Genomic DNA, 24,867 nt, shown 5'->3' with positions numbered 1-24,867 from the left:
TTTATATCCTGCCTTTTCATATAATGTTCATGACTTAGGAGTCAGATTCGTCCCTTCTGTTCAAGCATAAATGCAAAGAATGGGCCCTAGAAACTTTCATTCTCACTTTTCCCTTGCCACTTTGCACAGTTGTAAAGGCAGAATTGAGAGTGTTACAGGAACCCCATCTTCTTTCGAAGCCAGAGAACACTGTGCCCCCTTCCCTCACCTGCTTCTGATCTGAGCTATTCAGATCGGAAGCAGATGTCAGTGGAGATTACTCATTGCACTTGCCTATCTCTGCAAGGAGTGCATCCCTTCTAAAGGTAATCTCTGCTTCTGATGCAGAAGTTCCTGAATTTCAAGTGGTTGGCAGTATGGTTTATTCTCTATTTTTTTCTTTTCTAGGGATAAGTGTGTATGTGAAGAGATGAACACATAGAACAAGCTTTCTAACCACCTTCAACTTCTGATCCAGGGACTGCTGCATCAAAGGCATGCAGCAGTAACCACAAGAAAGTTCAAACAGAAGGGTCTATAACACATATTTTGTATGCATCAAGGTCAAATATTCAAGTTCTACCACCTCCAGTTAAAAGGTTCTCAGGTAGCAGAACTGGGAAAGACCTATGCCTGAAGCTCTGGTGAGCCCTCCTGATTATGACAGGCAATGGTGAGCATAAGTAAGAAAAAAGAAGACAATTTCTTACATAAGAAAGAAAAAGAGGGCAATTTAAATAAAGTTTCCTATTGAGACTTCATATATTTCCTAAACAATGGTGCAAATCTGACCATGTAGATTTACAACTACAGTATTATCTACACTGTTTCATTCTTTCAACCACGATTTTCATATATTTGTTGCACTGCACATGGTTCTTGCTTTTTAACCTATAGATGGAATGTCTTGAAAGTATTCCCAAATAGGGTCTTTCTTACAACCTGTAGACACTATATATATATATATATATATATATATATATATATATGAATGAGAATATAGGAAGAGGAGCTCTAGATTAAGTTGTCTTCTATTTTTCGGTATTTCTTTTTTCTGCTTCACTCTGCCTTGCCTCATCCCCGCAAAACTAAGCTAGAAAGTAGTACTATGAGGTAGAATAATTCATTATATGGCGATATCCCCCACAGAGTTATTTTACACACAAGAAATGGTTCCTGATGTTGTTGACATCCTGAGAGGTACAATGACCAAACAGCAATAAAGTTAAGGCTGCATCTTACAGTTGATTTCAATGGATATTCCCTCCGTCTTGGCATGCATGTATATGTGAGATACAGACATATAAAAAATACACACACACACAGGTTGAACATTCTCAGAGATGCGCTTCTCCATAAACACTTAGTGCCTCTACAGCTGAACAGGAATTTGACCAAGACCCACACTCCATCCGGTGGCTCTCACAAACTTACCGATTAAAAGGCTTTAGTTTACTTAGAAGTCTCATGGTGTTCTATGAGGCTTACCTCCAGGTAAGGGGGTATATGATTGCGATCTTATTGTTTTATGCTATAAATTCAGTACTGGGAAGGAAACATTCAGAAACATGAACTTAATGGCTCAATTCAGACAACTGTTGCTTAAATAGTCCCCCATTGACTAATGTGTCATCTTTCGGGGGGGAAAGCACACACTAGTTATTTTCCAGAAATAACCAACGGTTTGCAGAGTTGACTATCTGCACAACTGTTGACTATCGTGTTGTATGGATTATTTCCCGTGCTTACAGAGTCACGAGGCAAGAGTGGCAGAAACCGCTGCCGCTCCTGCCTAGCGCATGTGGCATGGAAAATAAACCCGTTGTGGAAAGCACTTGGGGAGCTGCCAATCGTGCCATCCCTTGGTGGGGTGGAGTGATTGGGGGCTCCCCACGTGCTTCCTGGGATGAGGACATGCCATCCCTGCATGGGGTGCCACTGATCGCAGGGCCCCACATGTTCCCAGGGATGTGCATGTCTCTTGCCCCCACCCCACTGTGGGGTGGGGGCAAGGAGCTCCTGTGGGGTGGGGGCAAGGAGCTCCTTCTATCCCCTCGAGCCAGTCCCCAAATGGATCGCAGGGCGGGGTGGGGGGAGGGGAAAGGATGTCTCTTGCGGCTGAACATGTAATGTCAATGGGAGAAATCCATCCGATGACGTTGCTATAGCTGCCCACTTCCCTGTTATGGCCCCGACAGAGAAGGATGTGTCGCCACCGAGCCATAAGATCCCAACAGGAATGATGTCGCTTGGCGCTGACGCATCCTTTGCAGGTGGATGGATCCCATGCCCTGACACATGAGGAGACCATTCTGCAGCCTCTTGCTTCTGCGGCGAGGGTGGTGCATGTTCCTCCATGCATGTGTGCCACAGAAGCAAGAAGCTACAGAATGGTCTCCTTGTGTGTCAGGGCACGGGCTCCATCCACCAGTGAAGGACGTGTCAGCACTGAGCTGCATCCCCATTGCCTCTCCCTCCGTGGATACCACAGAGAGAACTGGCAGGCGCATTGCTTCCAATGACAGGGGAGGCGATGTGCCTGCTGGAGCAACGACACATTGATTCCACCTCCTGTCAGGAGGTGCGATGCCTCCGCCACCGCTTCTTTCTCCAGCAATGGCCATGTTGCATGGCCATCACTGGAGAAAGAAGCGGCAGTGGAGCCATCGCTCCTCCTGACAGGAGGTGGATAAATGTGCTGGCTCTGCCGTTGCTCCGGCTACAGCCGCAGCATGCCTTCATCTCTCCTCCCCACTCTGCCCCTCCCCACGGAATGGTGGTGCCCTGATAAGGTAAGCAGGAACCAGCGGAGTGTGAATATTCTTCTGCACAGAGCACTACTTCCGTGTCGTCGAAGCGCGGCACGCAAATAGTCATCCGTGGAATGGACTATTCACACTCCATGGATTAAAGTGTCATCCAAATGCACCCAGTATCACCTCACAAATACAATTTGGGAATCCAGTTTGATTGCCAAATTCAAAATGAGCAGGCATTACAAAAGGAGTAATAAACACTTACATTATAATCACATCCTTCCTGGGAGCAGTGAGTTGCTTTGCAGGGGAGTGTTTTGGTGGCTCTTCCTCTTCTTCACTTTCTGATGATAATTCAATAACATCTTTCCGAAACTTAAAGTAAGACAATTGCGTCGTCCTCTTTGCTTCAGGGGTTTCTGGAACACTGGAGTCATCTTTGAAAGCATTTTAAAGGAGAAGAAATACATCACACATAAACATAAATGTCTTACTCTAACTGATGTTTCACCAGACAAAACCATGCTAAATTAACATGAAGTGTGTTTTTATTGTTTCTTTTGCGTTTGAATTGTTTAATTAAACATTCTGCAATTTCAGGTATTTGTTATATACATATACACTGTTTGAGAACACGTGTGTTATAAAGTGGCATGAAAATGTGGTGAATTACTAAAAATCTGGTCCTAATTGTGGCATTTTGAAAGCTTCAGTTTACATTTTTTTTTAAAGTCACCGAACCCAAAGGCAAAAAAAATATTGAACACAGATATTGAGCCATGTGTAAGTTCAGAAACTAGTGTGTGCCTGTAAAGCTCTTCTGGCATCAGAGGGCAGAGCCTCAGTGTCCTTCCTCACTCCTACTTTAAATGTCTGGCAGCAGGAAAGGGGACAGGGAAAGAAGTGAAAAGATAATGGTTTCCCCACTGTGTAGAACCTAAACAAAAACAAATAGCAATCTATAGCTCCTTTCAGGACTAGAAATATTCTGACCCTGGAGGCATGCAAGGCTAAAAAGAAAAGACAGCAGCACACAGGAGAACAGCAGCTGCAGAATGGGACTGCTGCCTGACAAAAGTTTACTGGAAATAAATTTAAAATCTGAAAGTGCTCAAGAGATGCTTAATGGAAACCTCAATAAATCTTGAGCATTTATAACCTCAAGCAACCTACTGACACTGAAAACTACTACACAGCGTGAACTTCGAAGCTGGGAGATGTGACATGCCCCCTGAGTTTTAGACAAAGTTTATTGCCAAGTGGTAGCAAGGGCATACAATTGAAGAGATTACTGAAGAGGGAGGGGGGATATAAATCAAGAAAGAACTTGCAACTTGGGAGTGCAGGAGATTTTGAAATTTAAATTATGAGCTCAGAAACAGCTGTATTTAGTTGTAAAACGAGGTTATCATGATTTAATAATCAGGCCATGGGACCACATGTTCCTTCCACTCTCACTATTCAATGGCTCACTTGACCATAGAATCATAGAACAGCAGAGTTAGAAGGTGCCTACAAGGCCATCTAATCCAACCCCCTGCTCAATGCAGGAATCCACCCTAAAGCATCCCTGACAGATGGTTGTCCAGCTGCCTCTTGAATGCCTCTAGTGTGGGAGGGCCCACAACCTCCCTAGGTAACTGATTCCACCGTCGCACTGCTCTAACAGTCAGGAAGTTTTTCCTGATGTCCAGCTGGAATCTGGCTTCCTTTAACTTGAGCCCGTTATCATCAAGCTTGATTAAAGCTATGCTAAATGCAGCTTAGGAGCACCTGCATTGGAGTACCCAATAAACCAGGGTTAAGCAACAGCCAGCCATCAAGCTGTTTCACTAGTTTGTTTAAAATTCAATAAGACATCATGCTTCATATAATAGATTAAAACAATTATTCCAAGCAAATCCCCCAAATATATATGTTTGGAATTAAGGCTACTTTGGTTATTCAGAGGAAATAGACAGGAAGCAGAAAATAGGGATTTGAATCAGCTGCGGAGCATAGCTGCTGTGTTATGTATGGGTAGGGGAAGTCTGAAAAGCCTTCTATAGGCTTTTGGACTGTGGCTGGTTAAAAAAAAAGACTGAAAGAACCACCAGAAGGCAGATGGGAAGATAAAATACCAGTTGTTTTGTCACATTAACAGAAAGTAGTACAGCAAATAAGAACTGCTACGCCATGTACGGTGACGTACTATAAATTACAGAACAAATCACACCACTTAAACTATAAATCAACAAGAATAATATCTGGGGAAGTTTGCATGTAGAAAGGTCTTGCCTGATCCAGTTGTGCTGATCACTCAAAAAAAAAAAAAAGTGTCAGACTGGGAGTTGGGAGATCCAGGTTCTAGTCCCCACTTGGTCATGGAAACCTACTGGGTGACTTTGGGCCTGTCACAGACTCTCAGCTAATTGGACTTTGCATTCATCTAGAAAGCTGAAGCATAAATGGCTTGTTTGGATTTATAATGGGTTGCTTGTTTATTTATTACAGTGTTTACTGATTATATATTTAGTAATAAATAAACAAGCAACCCATTATAAATTCAATGCTTCAGCTTTCTAGATGAATGCAAATTTGACAGACCATTGGTCCAATTAGCTGAGTATTTTATACTTTAGTACAATACTTTCCAAGGATTAATACAGAAGTCTTTCCTGCCCCACTGCCTTTTAGGTAGAGATCCTTTTAAGTGGAGATGCGTGAATGGATCCCATGATCTTCTATGTGTAAAGAGTATGCTTTACCACCACTCCCTTTCAAAACAGAGTCAGCATACTAAGTTTTATCTGAAAACATAAAATTAAACAGTTCTGTTAGATGTTGTCCCAAAAAATGGTGGTGTGTGTTTCACGGGATACTACAGCATCAGTGTTTGTTAACCACCTGGTGGGGAAACAAAATTTTAAAAGGTAGGGTAAAAAACTGCGTAAATAAACAAAAATGTTTATATCTATTAAAGATTCTTATTCGTTCCAAAGATGGTATTTATTTTATTTATTTATTGCATTTAAATCCCACCTTTTTTCCTCCAAGGAACTCAAGGCAGCATACAAAATCCTCCTCCTCTCCATTTTATCCTCACAAGAACAACTCTGTGAGGTAGGTTGGGCTGAGAGTCTGTGACTGGCCCAAAGTCACCCAGTGAGTTTCCATGGGTGAGTGGGGACTAGAACCTGGATCTCCCAACTCCCAGTCTGACACTTTAGCCACTACACCACACTGGCCCATAGTTCCCTGGTTTGGACAAAGGAGGAAACTATGGTAAATTGGAAACATCTGAATTTCATTCAGACATATGAAAATATGATTGTCCAAATGCAGACAATGGAGAACCCTTGTTGGTATAGTTTGAAATGAAGCTGAAACTTTTTTATGACATTGGCTGAATCAAGGATTAAACTAGATAAGGTCTCACTTGGAAGTGAGGAGCAGACAAGCTTTATTTTCTTTATTAAATTGATATCTCGACTTTCCACTATAATAGCTCTCAAGGCAGCTAGCAATAACATACAAAAAAAACACACACAAAACCCTGAATGACATTCAAACTCATCAATTAAATACACATTCAATAAAACAGAAATAAAAAGACAAGTAAAAGAACATCAAAAAGGAAGAAATAGCAGCACCCACCAGCTTAAAAACCCACAGGCAGCAAGTTCATTAAGGGAACTTTTAACCCTAGCAATAGTGCTTTATGGCATCAGGGGATCCAATGATTCGCACCCAAAACACGTTATGTACTTGAGCTGCAGAGATTTTAGGCAAGCCTGTTTTGTCTTAAATTATCTCCTAATCCTGGTTTGCCAACTAATACAGGAGCCTACAATACCTGCCCTACTGCCAAGCAGTCTGCTAGCAGTTCCAAAGCCTGAGAACAGCCACTGAGAAGGCCCTCTCCCATGCCCCCATCAAGTGTGCCACTGAAAGTGGTAGGACTGAGAGGGGACTTGGAAAAACTATTTCATGTTTTCCGCCAATGTTGCTACAGTTGTCATCCCACTTGCTTCATCACCCCCAACTTCCTTGAAAAAAGGGAGTTCATTTGGTTCTACTCAGTGGGAGGGTGCTCAGGGGTGATTGTGTCATTTGCCAGGCAATTTCCCTATTCTAGAGGTCAACCAGAGCTTCCACAGAATCACATGTGAAGATGATGGAAAAATCCTCCAATAGCCATCAGGAAGCCATTTGAATCCATCAGTCGTCTGGGGCAGACCATCTTAATTAGTCCCCCAGTGCTGCTGCAGCAGTTCCAACTCCCAGTAAGTGTAAACCCTGCCAGGTAGTGATATGTCCATGACAGCTAAAGGAAGTCCCTCCACACCCATAACACCATCATTCCATCCAATGCTCACACATAAAATCTGTGAACAAGTGAGCAAGTACAGCTGGGAAGGATTCCTCAATGCACCCCCATCTAGCCAAGACTCCATGATACAAGCCAGGACAACTTGCTCATCCAAGATCAAGTCCTGGATGGTTGTTTTCCCATTCTCCAATCTGGCATTCAACAGCAGTACCTTCAACCTAGGGGGACTGTATCCAGGACCACCCAGGCTTTCGGAATTAGAATGAAGTTTGGGAACAACTAATACCCTTCCCTTGTAATGATCCAACTCCCTGATCTGACAAGCACTGGGATAATTCTCATAAGGGAGGTTCTATCTCCAGATTCACTGTATATATTTTGCATGATTTTCATTTTTAAAAAAAGTATAGAAGAAATGTCTTTAAAATATCTCCACATAGGGTCTTTCTTATGACCAGCACACAAACCTATTCATTTCTATTCATAAATATGTTCCATTGCTTATTCCCAAGTACATAAGTATAGTATTAGAACCTTTATATGGAAATACAGGAAAACACATTGGACAATTTTGTCTTCTCTTTTCCTTTCCAGTGTTGCTCTTTCCTGCTTCACACTTTCTTAGCCCAGCCTTGACCTCAAAAGAAACCAGAGTAGCAAACAAAACCGACATGTCCATGACTGATATTTCAAAGTAAGGTTTAATCATTACTGGGCAGGGAAAAAAATCCAATTTGAATGTTTAAAAATCCATAATTTTTATTTTATTTTTTAAACATCCAGTATGCTATCTAGCCTGTGTTTTTCCACATGAGACTTTGATAAGAGAAACTGAAAGCCTAGAATATTCAAGAAGCAAGAACTAGTAGTTAGGTTGGACAAAGTCATTTTCATGAGATGTAAAACTGAAATGAATGCTCACGTTGGATTAGTAGGTAACTTCATTTTTATGAGATTGTGGGCCAGTTCACACAGCACAACAACCCACTTTGGCCAATTTACCTGCAAAGAGCTCTGGTGTGAACTGGCCGCCATTATCAATATGCAAGCCCCAGACCCAGGTTGTCATGCCTTGTGGTGTGTGAACCTGGCCGGTGGAGATTATTTGAAGTTAAAACTACCCACAGACTGTTCTGCAGTTATGTGAGGGTTGTTTAAGCTTACACAACCCCTGCTGCCCAGGTTCGGACAACAGCTTGAATATTCAAAAAACACTTGGAACATGCTGCGGCTCACTGTGGATTAAACAACCCATGGTGGGCTGCCGTGAACATGCAAATTAGATCTTGGTGCTACTTCCAAAATAGGACTCTTAGCTTGTCATTCCCAAACAAACTACGAATCATTAACCAAGAACAAAACCTGCTTTTCAATTCAGGTTTGTTGGGGGAGTGACAAAACCGGAGTTCTGGTTCCTATGTAACACTAAGCTTCTGTTGGTGAGTTCCTGATCCTGTTTATGCAGGGATAGGTAACTTGTGGCCTTCCAAATGTTTTGGCCTTGAACTACTATCAGCACATTCAGCATATCCAACGGTGAGGAATGATGGGAGACATGAGCCAAAACATCTTGAAGACCATGAGTTGCTCACCCGAGATATTGAGAGGAGTCAAGTAGGAACAACTAGACTGCATGCATTAGCACACTGCTTGCATACAATATTCTCAACCGGTGATTCTGTTTTCTTCGATCCATAAAGATGCAGCAATCTCAAACAACAAATCTAAGCTTGAGATTATTATAATACAATCAAATGCGGTGTAGATAGTATCCATGTATACTTCCAAATGCATGACTAATGATAGTCCAACACCAAAATGTAAGCCATATGGCAGGGTGTTTTGTATTCTGTTTTATTTTGTTCTGTACAGCACCATGAACGTTGATGGAGCTATATAAATAAATATTAATATTATTATTAATAATAATTTAAACATTGCCTCTTTAAATGCAAACAAATGTATTGACTGGCAGTTGAACAACCCATGATGAACCTCCCAGAAGTCATCTCTTCCCAGTAGACCTGGGTCTTGAGTTGATCAAAGCCTGGGCTAAATCTAGAAACATAACCAGCTGGCTTGGGATGTTCAGACTGGTAGCCTCAGAACTGATAAGGCCTGCCTCTGTTGATATCAAAGCAATGGTCAAAGTAATGACAGAATATTATAACAATGATATGCTCCAATTCATGCAGCTGTGAAACGTGATAATTGTGTGCAAATTTGGTAAGTGCTGGTTCTTACTAGGTACCTGAACAAATAATGCTCCTATATCAACCTCCCTGTCCACAAAATAATCTTTGGAGGCTCTCCTCCAGGCCCTCTTAGTTTCCCCAACAACTGCGGTAAGGAGGGTGGTGACCAGAAGGAGACCATTTTCAGTGGAGACATACTATTTGAGGAATTCCCTCCCCAGAGAAATATGTTAGACACCAACATTGCTATTTTTTCAGCACAATGCAAAGTCATTTTTATTTTCCTAGGCGTTTAAATGTACTTTAAAGTATTACTGATTTTTAAAAATACATTGTATGCTTTACTTGTATTTTAGCTTGTTTTTGTAAACTATCCTGGAAGCTCTGCTGAAGGTGGTATGGAAGTCTTTTGAATAAGAACAAAGCTTAAAAACAAACAGCATCTTGTCATGGGTTAACAAGGTCACTGTTTCACTCTTATAAGCAGACTTTGCATCTCTTTGTCTCACTGTATATATTTACCTATGGAGGGATATGCCTTCAAAATATTTCCATATAGGGTCTCTCTTATGACCGGCACCCATGGCAGTTATTTCTACTCAGAAATAAGTTCCACACAATTCAATGGGGATTACTTCCAAGCAAGTGGTTATAGGTTTGCAACATAAGTATGGAAATACAGGAAGGTTCACACTTTTTAAATGAAGTAAAGGTTAGCACTTTATTCATGCTTTTTTTTTTAAAAAAAAAATTAAATTTAAAATTAAAAAAAACAGCATTGATTTCCACCCATACTGATTCCAGCCTAAATAATGCTATCAACTGAGTTTATAGCATCACCTATGGTTCAAGTTTTCCCCACATTTTGAGGAGAGGAAAAAATGTTGTTTTAGAAAAAAATATTGTTGTTTAGTCCTCCTTAGAGCAGGACTAAACAGAACCTATACAAGAGCAAGACTAAACAAGAATCTACGCAACAATATTGTCTACACTGTTTCACTCTACAAGGTGGGTGAGGGAGGAAGAGAGAGATCACATTATCACTGAACAATACAGTGGCTCTCAAAGCTAGATACATATGTCAAATAAAACATGGAATAGTAATGACAATAGTAGATACCTCTACTCACACCTAGAACATATCAAGAGGTCGTCTGGCTTGTTCCTCTGCAGCATCATGTTTTGTCATAGGTAAGCTCTGTCATGAATTTTTAATATACCGTATTTCTTTGATTGTAAGACACCATCGATTGTAAGATGCACACTAATTTCAGTACCACCAACAGAACTCCCCCTCCCCCCAAGATACACTCGCGATTCTAAGACATACCCCATTTTTTGAGATGGGGAAAATGTGCGTCTTAGAATCGAAGAAATAGGGTAAATGAAGTTTGCATATAAAGTTACTAGGGCCGATGTATTGGTATTTACCTGCATGTTCTTAATCAGCCCAGACTTCCTCAACATCTTTGGCTACACAAGCATTGAGATCAGGGTATGTGAATGGTTAGTCTACCCATTCACACTCAAGAGAGAAATTAAAACTATTCTTTTGAAAAAACAATGAGAATTCAGTCTGGGTCACACAGAGCCAAGGAAGATATTGCAATGCAGAGCCACCATTGCTATTGATACTGCATTGTCATTTAAGCTGGGGCCAAACACCAAGTTATCACCATGAATACTGAATGCAACATTTTTTTTTCTATATAACAGCTATGCTTATCTTCCAGACAAGAACATGTTAATAAGGAATTCTGACCTCTCGAAGGTTAGCAAAGTATAATTTTTTATAGGCTATAAATTTTCAGGTTTGTGGCAAGAATGGTTACTCAAATGAACAGAACAATGAACAAGAAGTGTGCATGCATGTACACGTACACACACACACACACACACACACAGAGCTATACACAAATCCAGGAAAGAAAATGACAGATCAGCGGTCTTCAACTGGCCCAAACCTGAGATCCACCTTGGACTCCCAATCTACAACATGGAATCCACTTTCACAATTGCCCAACAAGACGGCAACAGCTTTGCTGTGACCACTACACACTTTTGGGTCTCAACCCACTGGTTGAAGACCACTGTTCTAAATAATAGTCATATTAAGCTAGATTGCAAATCCCTGCAATCACAAAAGCAATAAACCACCAAAAAGGCAGGTTATGGAAAACTGCATGAATGGTAATCACATAAGCTAAGTAGGTTCCCCACTGAAGAGAATAAAATCTCAGATACCTGAATTGCTTTCTCATAGGTCAGCTTCAAATTCACCCTTCCTAAGCCAACGTATAGCACACCTCTCTTTCTCTCTCCACTTTCTAGACCAGCATTTCCCAACCTGGTGCCCTCAACATGTATGCAGAATGCAACTCCCATCATTTCCAGCCAGCACACCAGATTTGGGAAGGCATTTCTAGACCTTTTAAACTAGTCAAATAGCCCAATGGAAAATACCTGGTTTGTATTTAAGAACTGGCTACAGCAATTCACTCTAGGAACCTTAAAACTGGATTACTGTAATGTGTTATATGTTGGGCTTCCATTATAGATCACCCAGAAACTTTACTTAGTGTAGAACTCTGCTCCCAGAATCCTGACTAGTTTATCCAGAATTGCTCATATTACACCAACTCTGAAAGAATTTCATTGACTCCCTGGTTGCTTCCAAGCCCAGTTTAATGCGTTTACCTTCAAAGCCCTAAATGGCTTGGGACCTAAATAAATGAAGGAGTGTCTCTTCCTATACCGGCCTGCCCATGCCTTAAGAACTTCTGCAGAGAACCTTAGCCAACTACTCTCTGTAGCAGAGGTGTATTATGCATTTACAAAGGAGAGGACCTTTTTTGTGGTGGCAATCTAACTCTGGAATACATTCCCCAAAAAGGTTGGACCAGTGCTGACACTAAAAACTTATTGGCAACAGTACGGCCTTCTACCCTTCTTAATAGACCTGGCATTTTAGATGAAAATCTATTCAGTTTTTATGCTTTTATTCTGTTTAAATTTTGTTTTTGCTTAATTCCTATGTTCTAGTCTACTGCGATTATTTGCTGGTCTTTATTGTAATGTATTTTTATTTTTGCATAAGTAGCTTTATTCACACTATTGTACACCATCCTGGGATCCTCTGAATGAAGGGCATGGCTGGCTGGGGAATGCTGGGAGTTGTAGGACTTTTTCTGTCTAAACGTGAATAGTATTGTGCCTTTAGAAATATTTTAAACAAATCAACAGGGACCCTCTCCGGGCAAGGATTTTGGAAAACACCTCCAATCGAGACTGAATAATGAAACATAATGGACATACCATTAAAAAGCCCTACTGGATCAGACTGAAGATTTATCTAGTCTAAAATCCCATTTTCCACAATGGCCTGAAAGCCGCTGATTACCAGCACTCACTACTGTATAGATTTCTTCCATGTTATTGTACTTATGTTTATAGATTAACAAGAAGCAGTTAACTCAACAAAAAAAGAAAAAAAATTGCACAATTCAAAACATACTTCAGACCTTGGATGAGCTTAAACTTCTCTATAACGTTGAGAGATTTAAACTGTGTACAATGAATAAAATACTTCAATGAAAGATATTTTTTTTAGAAAATCCAAAACTGAAAACTATGAAAACTATTGTGCATTACAAGACAAACTAAATTAAAGCATAGACTTTCTAATAATTTATGAATTAGACAAAACAGAACTCACCCGTTTTTTCTGACACATCAGATACTGGAGTAGCTGGCCTGCTACTATGATCAGTAGCACTGCCATCTTTCCCGCCAACAGGAGCAAGATTTTCTGAAGCCGAAGGAAGTGCAGTATCTGTATCTACAGCATCCAAAGCAGCGGAAGTAGCAGCTTCCTCCTGATCTGCAGGAGAGCCAGGGGATGAAGCATTCTCTTCCTCAATGTTTTTCTTCTTTTCAAAGCGAAAGCGGTCCAAATTAAACAGACTCATTGTTTTAGCCTTTCACTTCTACTACAGTTTATGGTGTGCAACTCTGCAGTCCAAAGGAATGACAATGGCACCATATAAGTGTATCTGGAAAGCAAGAAGCAGGGTGTGGGTGGAAGAGACATGACAAAGCCATAGAATATGATGGAAGTCCCTTATCTCTATACGACTTGATCCTATTATTGCTTTATCTAGTGTTTGATACTGCTGACCAAAAGAAAGTGATGCACTGTGACAACATTCAATACAGTGGTGATGACTACATATCGTATTCTTGCATCCCTCCATATGAAGTTTCACAAGGTTTCATCTTGTCCTACTCCTGTTTGAAATGCGTATGAATCACTTTGCAAGACTATGCAGGGGTTTGGAGTCATCCATAAATATGCTGATCATGTACAAATCTACATCCTTCAGCAGCTGAACTTCTGCAGTCTCAGTGCTAGCTCAGTATCTAGCACTAATACTGGGAAAAATAAAAGTAAACCAATTGAAGCTGCATTCAGACACAACTAAAGGAACTATGCCGACTCAAGGAGAGGGACACCCATTATACATTCTGGGGGTGAGTGGGCTGACACATTAGTCTGTAGTTTCTGTTGCAGAGTCCTGTGACATCTTAAAGGCCAACACATTTATTATGACATGCTAAACTGATCTCACGCATTTAGCATTAATCTTGGTTGTCAGATATTATATGTGCAATATATACATCCCTTTTTCTCTCTGGTACTATGTACTGCTGCAAATTATCTACAGAAGGCATCTGGAGGCTTCAACTGGTGCAAAATGCTGTGTAATGTGGAGTTGGGTCACAGTGCAATCCTATACATACCTACTCGGACGTAAGCCCCATTGAGTTCAATAGAATGTACTCCCAGGGAAGTGTGTATTGAATTGCAGTCTAAGAGTGCATTTCACCAATACTATAGCATCAACACTATTAATTTGTGCATTTGAAGTCACTACTTCTGAATTATTTATTTTTAAACATCTTGGACCCCACGCATCTCAGCAACCATCTTCACCATGTTGTTACACCAAAATATTTAAGACCATCGTCTTCTTGACTTAACCAAGTTTATGCATGCCCATGCAGCTCAGAATTAGCATAAAGTAATTCTTTTGTGACAGCCCACAGCTATGGGGCTTCATTTGCCTATACACTCAGCAAATTAAATTGCGTGCCTTTTAAATGTGGCACTTCAAGCAGTGATGGAATAGTTTTAATAGTAGTTCCAGAAATCCTTAATCTGAAAAAAAACAAAACCCTATTTCCTCATATGAGAATGGACTGAACTAGCAACTTGGCATGAAGTAAAACTACAGAAGTATATCTGGTCAGATCCCTTCACGTCCTGTCCCTCCCTCCCTCCCTCCCTCCACATTCTTGACGTTATTTTAACAACCGGCTCACCATTTGCTTGCAACCAGACTCCTGGGACAAGAACATGGGACACCACAGGGGAAAACAAAACAGAGAGGGAAAGAGAAAACAGATTTTACACCCCCCTCCTACTAAACGCACTGCCCCCCCCCGCCCCGTCCCCTGCATGGCTACATAATAATAATAATCATCCAGCCGGTTTTAATCCCCACATTGCCTTGAGAGCATTACTCTGAGATATCCCTTTGCACTAACCCCCCACCCACTCCTTCCTCGCCCCTCCTTTTTAATAATCACCACACAATAGCTGTGGCCTTTTCCTTCCACCATCTTCTCTCACTGCTTTGAGCGTACATCATGCCCCCCTTCCCCCCCCCCCCACTACGCCTCCCTTTATTGGAAGAACCCAGGTTTCCTGCCTGCCTTTTCCTGCTGAGGAAAGGCCCCCCTTCCTCTCTCCCCCATCCCCCGCTTTAAACCTCCCACAGGCAGAGACCACCTCACAACTTCTTCCACAGGGACGCCCACCCTGCCCCGTGGCTGAAGCAAATGGTGTGAAAGAGACCTGGGGTGGGGGTGGGGTGGAGAGGGAGGGGGGAGGGGGGAGGCGAGAAGTGGAGATGCAGACAAAGAGGAGGGGAGGGAACCGGCGCAGCCAGGAGCCTCCCCCTCCCTTGTTCTTTCCTTACCCCGCCCCCACTCCGACGAGGCGCGAGCCTTCAGAGCGCCGACACCGGCCAGCGGGGGCGGCGGCGCGAGGTGGATGCCGAGATGAGGAGACGCGGGGGAGGGGGACGATGACGGCGGCGGCGGCGATTATGATGACGAAGACGAAAAGCACCTCAAAGCATCAAAGAAAGAAAGCACCGCTGGAGGGTTGTGGAAAGAAAAGAAGAAGAAAAAAGAGAGAGAGAGAGAGAGAGAGAGAGAATGGGCGCTTAGTGATGACCTCATTGAGTTTGGCTTTTTCCCAGCATCCTTTTCTTCTTTCTCCTCCTCTATGCCGAGGGACAACGTTGCTTCGGTCCGCGCACAAGGGACAGGACAGGGAGGCGCGCGAGCACGCACGCAAGCAGGAACGTAGGAGCGTGCGCGCCCTCGTGCGCCTGCCTTCTTTGGTTAGCGAATTCTGTCCACTCGTTCACGGGCTGAGTTCGAACGACCCGCTAATCAACTGCGGGGTGGTAATAGAAGCAGAATGGGAAACAGCCGTTGATTAGTGTGTCGTCCGAACTCAGCCACGGCCTTTGGAGCTGGACGGGTGTAGGCAGTGGAGGCTGGTGGCTCTCGTGTCCATGGGGCTTGTGAATGTCAACAAACAAAACACAAAATAAATCGTGAAAAAACGTGAAGAAAACCCCACCCGTACATTGTGTATATTGAATTATCATTTCCAGCATATGAACCGGGGGTGGGGGGTGGGGGAGGGAAAGAATTATATAAAGGTTTCAAGAAAAGCTGACCAAATATCTGTATATTTATCCACTTGCAAGTTGCGCCTATATAACACTCGTTCAAAAGTTGATAATGTTATTAGGGCCTCGATCCATTGCATTATGGGAGCTGTGAATTTGTCCTTCCAATGTGATAATAGAAGTCTATAGGGTTCAGCACCTTGGATAGCTCCTTTAGAGTTCTAGCTGGTTTTGACTGAAACTGAGAACTGATATAATGCCCCATGACATTGGAGCCACCACCCTTCATTGGTTTGAGGGCTGCAGTCTTAGGCAGGGTTGAAAGATGTGCTGGAATCATGCAGAAGCCTTTGAAGATGAATGCTATGGATATTTGGGGGGGGGGAGTCCTACAACTCCCAGCATTCCCTAGCCAGCCATATTGGTTGTGGCATGGTGGGAGTTGTAAGACTCCACCCCACCCCGTCTAAACAAGCATAGGACTGCATCCTGACAAACCTAAAATTATATCAGAAGTGGATGTACAGAGAATCAAGGACAAACGAACTGCAAATGTCAGGTGGGTGTGGGGAGGGAAGAGAATAACTGGTCTAATGCTAAGCAGTTCTGTGGACTTCACGTGCATCAGAAGAAAGGAGAGGACACTGGGGCGCATGACTTCTGTTTCCTGAACTGGAACAAGATAACTATTTTAATGTGCTCCTTATGTAAAAGTTAGCATAATTTAAAGACAACAACCACAAGGGAGGAGATGAGAAAGTTCAATTTCAGACATTGCAGGAAAGCAGGGAAATAGCCCGACCCTAGGACAAGCGTTCTTGGATAGGATGAGAAGATCCTGCAGTTTCAGCAATCATAGTAATGAAAGGATGAACAAATCTGTGCATGTGGAAATTCACTGTTGTATTCCACTCTTAAAGATATAGAATCCCATCTGGAAAACCTACAAGTTTCATAAAGTGACTTGAAAACAAATGATAACATACTGTAACATGTCATCACATTAGAGGTGGGTCTATTTTTGTCTTTAGAGTGATGGATCAGCTTGGTTTACACTCATGACAAATGTTACCTGTAGTCCAGGCTGAAATAAGCATTGTCCAGGCCAGGGGTGCAAAAAGTGCCAGCTACCATGCCCTTTCTGGCAGTCCACCAGACCGCCCCCCACTCCACCCAGCATCTGCTGCTGCTGAAAGAATTGTGGTGGCATTGCCTGGGGTTTCCTGTGCTAGCAGTAGCAAGAGAATCCATTTCTTATTTCCAATCTCTGCTTAGAGATCAAAGATAAGGAAGGGAGTTCCTTGCTAGCGCTAGCTATGAAAAGCCTGGGTTCCTTGCCAGCACTAGCAAGAGAAACTCCAACCTTTTCCTTCCTACCAAGGGAATCCCTTCCCTTATCTCTGATGAGAGATAAGAAAGGGATTCCTTTGCACAGGAAACCCCAGGTGTGCATGTGTGTACGTGTGTGTGCATGCATGCATGCACATTTTTGTGTGTGTGCATGTTTGTGTGCATATGCTCATGTTTCTGCAAACGTGCATGCGTGTATATATGGATGGCACTGCCCACTGTGGCCCTAAGGGCCAAAAAGTTTGCACACCTGATCCAGACCCCTGCAGAATGGATGTGTACATTGATCCATGCTGGAGAGCAGCTTTCCCCAATGTGGTACCCTCCAGATGTTTTAGATTACAACTTCCAGGAAGACTGACCATTGGCCATGCTGTCTGGGACTTTAAATCCAAATCAGGTTGGGGAAGACTGATCCAGAGTAAAGCAGAGTCAGAGATGCTAGTAAGGTTGCCCACTTTGGATTTCCAACATGTTGGTACCTGCGTAGATCTAGGAACAGGCCAGGGGGTGGAGCTTAGCAGTCTCCTGCAGAAGCAGAACTAATATATATATATATATATGCTCCTGGAAATCAGTGGGCTGAGCTCTGCTTGTGTTTTACTGTGGATGAACAAGCTGAATAGGAAAGTGCTTATTAGAGAAATATCTATAGCTGCCAAGGACAAATTTCCACATTGTTCTGCCACTAGATTAAAAAAATAAAAAAGCAGACAGGCAACAGAATTCCATAATGGTTGAGCATTCTATACATTCTGCAGCAAGTGATTCAGAAGAAAGATAGCAGGATACTGGAAGGAACACACTGATGAGGTGCAGGGTGAAGAAAACCAGGAAGAGAGAATTAATGTAAAGATTAAATATTAAGAAAACACAGCTACAGAATACAAACAAGGCAAAGCATGTCAGATATTAAAACAACATTTAGTGGAAGTTTAGATAATACTGCAATAGATGGATTATTATTTTTTACACTGTTTTGAATTTGTAAAGACTCTCTAATTGCTCAGTGTTGTTATGATTACAAATATTACAATCTGGGATGACTTCCTGGCAAAGGAAGTGGGCTAAAAAAACCCATTGAGGGATCAGGTGCACCAGCTTGCTTTGTGGGAAAGCAGAAGTCAGAGTTTTTGTTGGTGCTTGTGCTTGTGTAGGATTGAAAATCCAACCGCCAAGAATAGAAGGGGTGTTTTAGGACAATGTCCTAAAAAAGTAAGGAAGAAAAAACAACAACTTTGCACATCAAAAGAGCTGTAATTTTAGGAACAAAAGCATAGATATCAGCAGAAATGTTTGACATATTATCATGGAAGATCTGCAGTTTAGCACTTTTTTTTCCAGTTCAGTCTATAAATCACTAAAGCCAGTGCACTTACTACTTTTGATTCAGGGACAGTTCCTAAAATGAGTGCTCTTGAAGGGTGAAATCCAACCTAAGCCCTACTTACAGTAGAACCATTGAAATTAACAGGACTCGTTAGCCATGACTAACTTAAATTCTATTTATTTCAATGGGTGTACTCTATGTATGATTTTACCCAAAGCAAACGAGTTATGCAGCTGAACTGTGCCCAATGCAGTAGTGAATTAGCTACAGTTCCATTGCTTTGAATGAGTCTTTTCTAAATATGACTACACTTGGATCCAACCCTTTGTGGTTTTAATTTGGGGTTTTAGTTTTAATTTCTAAGCTTTATGATGTTCCCTTTAATTACAGCTCTGTAGGGTGGATCACTATTATTCCTATTTTTCAGATGATGTTCTTTGCAGTTTGTCTAAACCCATGCAATAAGTCTGTGGCAGAGGCAGGATCTGAACTCAGCTGTTCCAGATCTGAGTGTAGTTCTCAAGCCTTTGGCCTACAGTAAATGGTCACAATAGAATATGTGAATTTTTAAAATTAAATATTGCCCCATCTTTCTACTGAAAAAGCTCTCAAGTTGGCTTTCAAACTCATAAAAGCATCACAAATCATCAAGAATGTCACAAAGCTTTGAAAGGCTGTAAAGGTATTAGTTACAGCAGGGATCTTAAATACTATGGGCTGGACCTGACCGGGGCCTTGTCTACACTAGCCATTTATTCCAAATAATATCGAAGTCATCCCTACTGGGCCACATGACGCACAGTTCCTCCTGTGGTGATCTTGGGTCCACCCCTCAGTTTTCCTGGAATATTGCTGACTGCTTTTATCACGTTTTTTCCAGCTGTCTCGCTACATATCTGAAATCTGTGGGTGGTGTCCCCCCCTTTCACAAAGCTATTGCTGTTCAGTGCAAGTTCCTGACTCAGCGAACAGCCAACCTGCTGGCAAGGGCGTGTGCCGCCATTTTCGCCACATGCTTTGGATATGTATTGGCGTGTTGTGGCACCAAGAGTATGTATTTCATTAACACAAACATATCTCTGTACAGCATCACACATTTGATGGACTCCCTATTCACCCCATTTGTAGCTGTGCATTTGCGTTCGTACGCATCTCTGATGAGTGATAAAAAAAACCCATCCCTGTAGCTGCGTAATCTGCCTATCCCTGCCCAATTCTCCCAATCCACATGTGGAAGTGCCATCACGGGGCACATGTGCTCCCGCAACGGCTGTCCTTTAACTGTGGGAAACATCAGTGGCATGCGCCCCGTGGAAGCTGGGAACCATCGCAATTATCCCTCCTCCATTCCAAAAGAGCTGTAGGTATAGATTAGCCCCTAGTCATACTTAGAGTTAAATCAATGGGTATTTTAAGTTGCATGTTTATACAGAAAAAAGTCCTACAAGTTCCATGCTGGGAATTGTAAGACTTTTTTTTTTGCCTAAACATGCATAGGATTGTACACTTAATAAGACTGACTTTGCTCCTAGACTTAGTCCCTTTGATTTCATTGGGTCTACCCCAAATATGACCAAGTTTGGATCCAATCCTATTAAAAGTCTGAGCAAATGGGATAGTGTTTGCTGGTGCTTATAAGGTCATAATTATGGAGTCAACTAGGGTGACCATATGAAAAGGAAGGCAGGGATCCGATATCTTTAACAGTTGTATCGAAAAGAGAATTTCAGAAGGTGTCTTGTATGCATGCAGCACCTGGTGAAATTCCCTCTTCATTTAAAACTGCAGAAGCCCTGCCCTCTTTTGTAACTGGTCACTCTAGTATAGCTTCTGCAGCTTTAACTGTTGTGATTAAGAGAGAATTTCACCCCACAAGAAAAAGTCTCTCTCTCTCTCTCTCTCTCTCTCTCTCTCTCTCTCTCTCTCTCTCTCTCTCTCTCATCATCATCATTCTTATAACCTCTGAAAAGGAGAACACAGGGAAAGGCCTCAGACTTTTGTAGGGGAGAAGATCTTATAGATAGCACACCTATACTTTTACAAGTTGTGTAGAAGATGGACTTTCAGTAGATGTGAATGTTCTCATCTGTACTACACATTGGTGTGACAAGCTGCTTCTGCAAAAATGCCCTCTTCTGCAAACTACTACAGATACCAAATCCCTGCCCTTTGGTCACCCTACCTGGATAACACTTTACTTGAGCCATGCTAAATCATAGCCAAGGTCCACCTGGGCCAGCATTCCATTCATACAATGGCCCACCAGTTGCCATTGTAGCCCACAGGCAGGTCATGAGCCAATAGCTCATGTTCCCAAACAACAGGTATACATAGGCATACTGCCTTTAATGCTGGAGGTAGTATATAGGTATCATTGACTAGTATCCAGCAATAGCCCTATCCTCCAAGGATTTGTGCAATCCCTTTTTAAAGCCAGCCAAATTGGTGGTCATTACGACATCTTGTGGTAGCAAACTCTATAGTTTAACTATGCATTGTGTGAAGAAGTACTTCCTTTTGTCTGTCCTGAATCTCCTACCATTCAGCTTTATGGGATGAACCTGGGTTCTAGTATTATGAGAGAGGGGAAAAATGTTTCCCTAACCACTTTCTCCATACCATGCATAATTTTGTACACCTCTTTTGTTTGACATATGTTGACATCTACAAACCACTGAAATGTAATTGCAGATAGCAGCAGGCTATTTGGGGGCACTTTTCTATAAAATGCTAGTAAAAGTGCCTTGAGGATACATTGGCCACACTTGTCAATGAGCTATACTCAGCAGTGTTTTGCCAGCAGCCCAAAACGGAGATACGAGGTGCTTTGAGGAGACCAGCCAGAGATCTTAACTGAGCTCCACAAAACCTTCGATCCCTGACTTATCTCTACAAAGCACTTTGTATCACTATGTTCTCTTTTGGGGTGCTGGGAAAATGCTGTTGAATATAGTGTAAGGTCAAGTGTAGATTCTCATGAAAAACTAGACAGCAAATCCAGTAAGTTTTAAAATTTGTCTGAAACCAGTTAGTATGGGAACGTAAACTGCAGCACAGGGTCTTCTATGGAATCTCAAAGCACACGTCGAGGCCTGCTTCTAACTCTTGTATAAAATTGGTGGGAGGTATTTCTAGTATTATAAATTGTGAGCAACAAGACAAGCTGTCAACGGCAGATGGGATTGTACTTGATTGCCAATTAAAAAAAAATACAAAGATGTTTAAACTAACTCACACATCTGTAGTTAGCGAACTGGTGAGCAATGCTGTATGGAGTACATGAGGTTGCTATAGCAATGGCACCATACCTTAAGCACAGACTCTCATACTTTTTTGAAGTGAACACTTGGTGAGTACAGAGTAAAGCCTCAGGTCAAAATTGCGCCAGTGCTATCTCTTTTGTTTCAAGATCTCTTTTTTAAAACTTTAAAAATGTATACGGTAATAACTATCTGACAAATCTTCACACTTCTGGGATCGCAATCTGCAAAAAGTCCATAGAAGTAATTGGGGCTCACATCCCTATTATTTGCTCTAAAGAGACAGGGATTGGGGACCATTTAATTTAGGGGTGTGCACGGACCCCCCGCTCCACCCCGTGGGCCGATCCGAAAATTTCGGCCCGCTCCGCGCCGCTCCACCCATACTCCGCTCCTGTTCGCCGCGGAGCTCCGGCTCCGAATCGGAGCTCTGCAGTGGAGGGGAGTGGTGCCAGGTAAGGCCAGGAGAGGAGGGCGGGGGTGTGTGTTACCGGGCCCTGCCGCCGTCGCCGCACGGGTGGCAACGGCAGCAGAGCCCAGTAAGGGACCAAGGGGGAGGGGGGCCTTACCTGCCTCCGTCCGCGGTCCCTCGGCTTCTTCAGTTGAGCCCGCGGTTCAACCAGGAAGTCTAGGCCGTGCGGCCTAGACTTCCTGGTTGAACCGCGGGCTCAATTGAAGAAGCCGAGGGACCGTGGATGGAGGCAGGGAAGGGAGAGGATGGGGGGGGGGTTTACCGGGCATGTACAATGACCTTAGGGTCATTGGCAGTGTCAAGGGTAGGCATAGTTGGGCATCTGCTGAAGGTCCACAGCCCAGATTTAATTTAGGGATCTTGGACAGATTTGATTTAGGGATCAGGTAGATTGTTTCAGCAAATCTGATTCCCTGCAGAATGATCTGGGGCAAATCTACACAGAGTCTCGGGGCGCCTGGAGTGCGCCTGCAGTGCACCCCGAAATCGATGATGTAGACAGTACCTTAAGCGTTCCAAGAAGAGGAGGAGGAGGAGGAGGAGGCCCCGCATCGCCCCTCCCGGGGATGAGGTGAAGAGTTGCCGGGCCCGGCGGCTTTGCCGGGGAATCGGCTGCATCCTTGGCACCGCCCACCTGCCCGCCGGCCTCCTGTTGCCGGCGAAAGAGCCACCCGGGTCATAGAGCTCGGCAGAAGAAGCTGGCGGCGGCTTCTTCTGCTGAGCTCTCCGACCCGGGTGGGCCCGGGTGGCTCTTTCGCCGGCAACAGGAGGCCGGCGGGCAGGTGGGCAGCGCCAAGGACGCAGCCGATTCCCTGGCGAAGCCGCCGGGCCAGGCAACTCTTCACCCCATCCCTGCGAGGGGCGATGCGGGGCCTCCTCCTCTTCCTCCTCCTCCTCCGCCTCTTCTTGGAACACTTGAGGTACTGTCTACATCATCGATTTCAGGGCGCACTGCAGGCACACTCCAGGCGCCCCGAAGACTCTGTGTAGATTTGCCCCTGATGATCTCTTAAGGGCCACGCTAAGACCAAAGCAGGAGACTTATGGTCTCCTATGAGATGGTGAAGGACTACAAGGTACTGCTCTTTCCAGGGTGAATTCTCTGGTTCCTATTTGAATGTTTTAGTTCCTGATCCTTGGAGTACAGGAACCTGCTATGGGGACATGCCCCAGGATATTGCCTAATACCTGCCTTAAACTGATTTTGCAATTTGTAGCAAGCATAATAAAGACTTAAATAGTGGAATCAGTCCAGTAAAAATAATGAGTTTGCTTCTTCCAATAAAGTTAGAACAGTTGCTTGTGTGGTTTGAAGTACCAACAAAGATCAATGCCACTTTCTTTTCATCCACCCAGGCAACCACACCTAGCGATAATAACATCCCTTTTATTTTCTTAATGTTCTATAAAATGAATGTTTACTAGCCCGAACTAGCCCAAAATGATTGATGATATGCTTATCTTCTTATAATGCACCTTTAGCCAGAGGTATGTGCCAGAGGACTTATAATAATACCTGTAATAATAATAATATCTCCAGGTCTGTTCTTCTGCGGTACATTTTAACATGCAAAACATCTGCTGGAGTTTTTAACTATTATCCTAATTACACCAAGGAAGCACAGTGCACAATTCAACGAGACCTTTTCCTGTTCAAGATCCCCCAAAGGATCTGCAGCTATGAAAGAACAGCCAGCATGGCTAATGGTCATGAATGCTGGGTGTTGCCATCCGAAACATCTGGAGGAGACCAGGTTGGGGAAGGCTGGGCTGAAGCACATCAAAAGCTGCTTTTTACTGAGTCAGACCATTGGTCCATCTAGCCCAATATTGTCAACACAGACTGGCAGCAGCTCTCCAGGATTTTAAGCAGGATTTTTTTCCTGCTGGGGACTAAAGCAGGTTCTTTACCACTGAGCTACCATGCCGCCCCTTTATCACTTGAACTGTGACTTGTCTCTAAATTTGGGATAAAAGTTATTTCTGGGGCAAGTAATGAACCTAATAATCTTGCTGAGTGTCAAAGCGAGCTTTGCCCAAGCCACAAAGGGAAGATGTAGGTTTTGTTTTTATTTTAATCCTCTTTCATGTCCACTAGGGGGAGGAAAGTCTGTGATTCATGTTCATATCCTAGAATCATAGGCGGTAACCCTCATTTAACAATGTCTCTTTTAGACTACAGTTCTATACCCACTTACCTGGGCATAAGCCCCATTGAGCTCAATGGGACTTACTTCTGAGTAGACATCTATAGGATTACACTGTTCATTTACAAAATCCAGACCAATTTTAACAGTCACTGTTTGATATGTAGTTTCAAAAAACTGAAGTTATCCTAAATCCATGTTTTGTTACCTTATTTTTCTCCCTAACATTATAGTTTTACATAGAAACATAAAAAAGCTACCTTACACTGAGTCAGATCATTGAGCCACCTAGCCTAATA

The 24,867-nt window shown here is 42.9% G+C and overlaps 1 protein-coding gene across 2 annotated transcripts in view; it reads right to left on the bottom strand.

Annotated features, from left to right (window-relative positions):
* Positions 1 to 15,445, bottom strand: part of SMARCAD1 (SWI/SNF-related, matrix-associated actin-dependent regulator of chromatin, subfamily a, containing DEAD/H box 1) — a 55,821-nt gene extending 40,376 nt beyond the window's left edge. Inside the window, exons 1-3 of one of the 2 annotated variants that reach the window (XM_063136170.1) lie at positions 15,284 to 15,445; positions 12,958 to 13,294; positions 3,001 to 3,172 (exon numbers count right to left, since the gene is read on the bottom strand). In XM_063136170.1, the coding sequence (XP_062992240.1) occupies positions 3,001 to 3,172; positions 12,958 to 13,210 (425 nt within the window). In that variant the 5' untranslated portion in view covers positions 13,211 to 13,294; positions 15,284 to 15,445. Of the gene's footprint in view, positions 1 to 3,000; positions 3,173 to 12,957; positions 13,295 to 14,624; positions 14,643 to 15,283 lie in introns of those variants that run through there. The other variant, XM_063136173.1, reaches the window with a different exon arrangement.
* Between the last annotated feature and the right edge of the window lie 9,422 nt (positions 15,446 to 24,867).

The sequence above is a fragment of the Elgaria multicarinata genome, chromosome 10, assembly GCF_023053635.1.
Source record: "Elgaria multicarinata webbii isolate HBS135686 ecotype San Diego chromosome 10, rElgMul1.1.pri, whole genome shotgun sequence".
NCBI lineage: Eukaryota > Metazoa > Chordata > Lepidosauria > Squamata > Anguidae > Elgaria > Elgaria multicarinata.
This window is presented reverse-complemented; position numbering and strand designations above follow the sequence as displayed.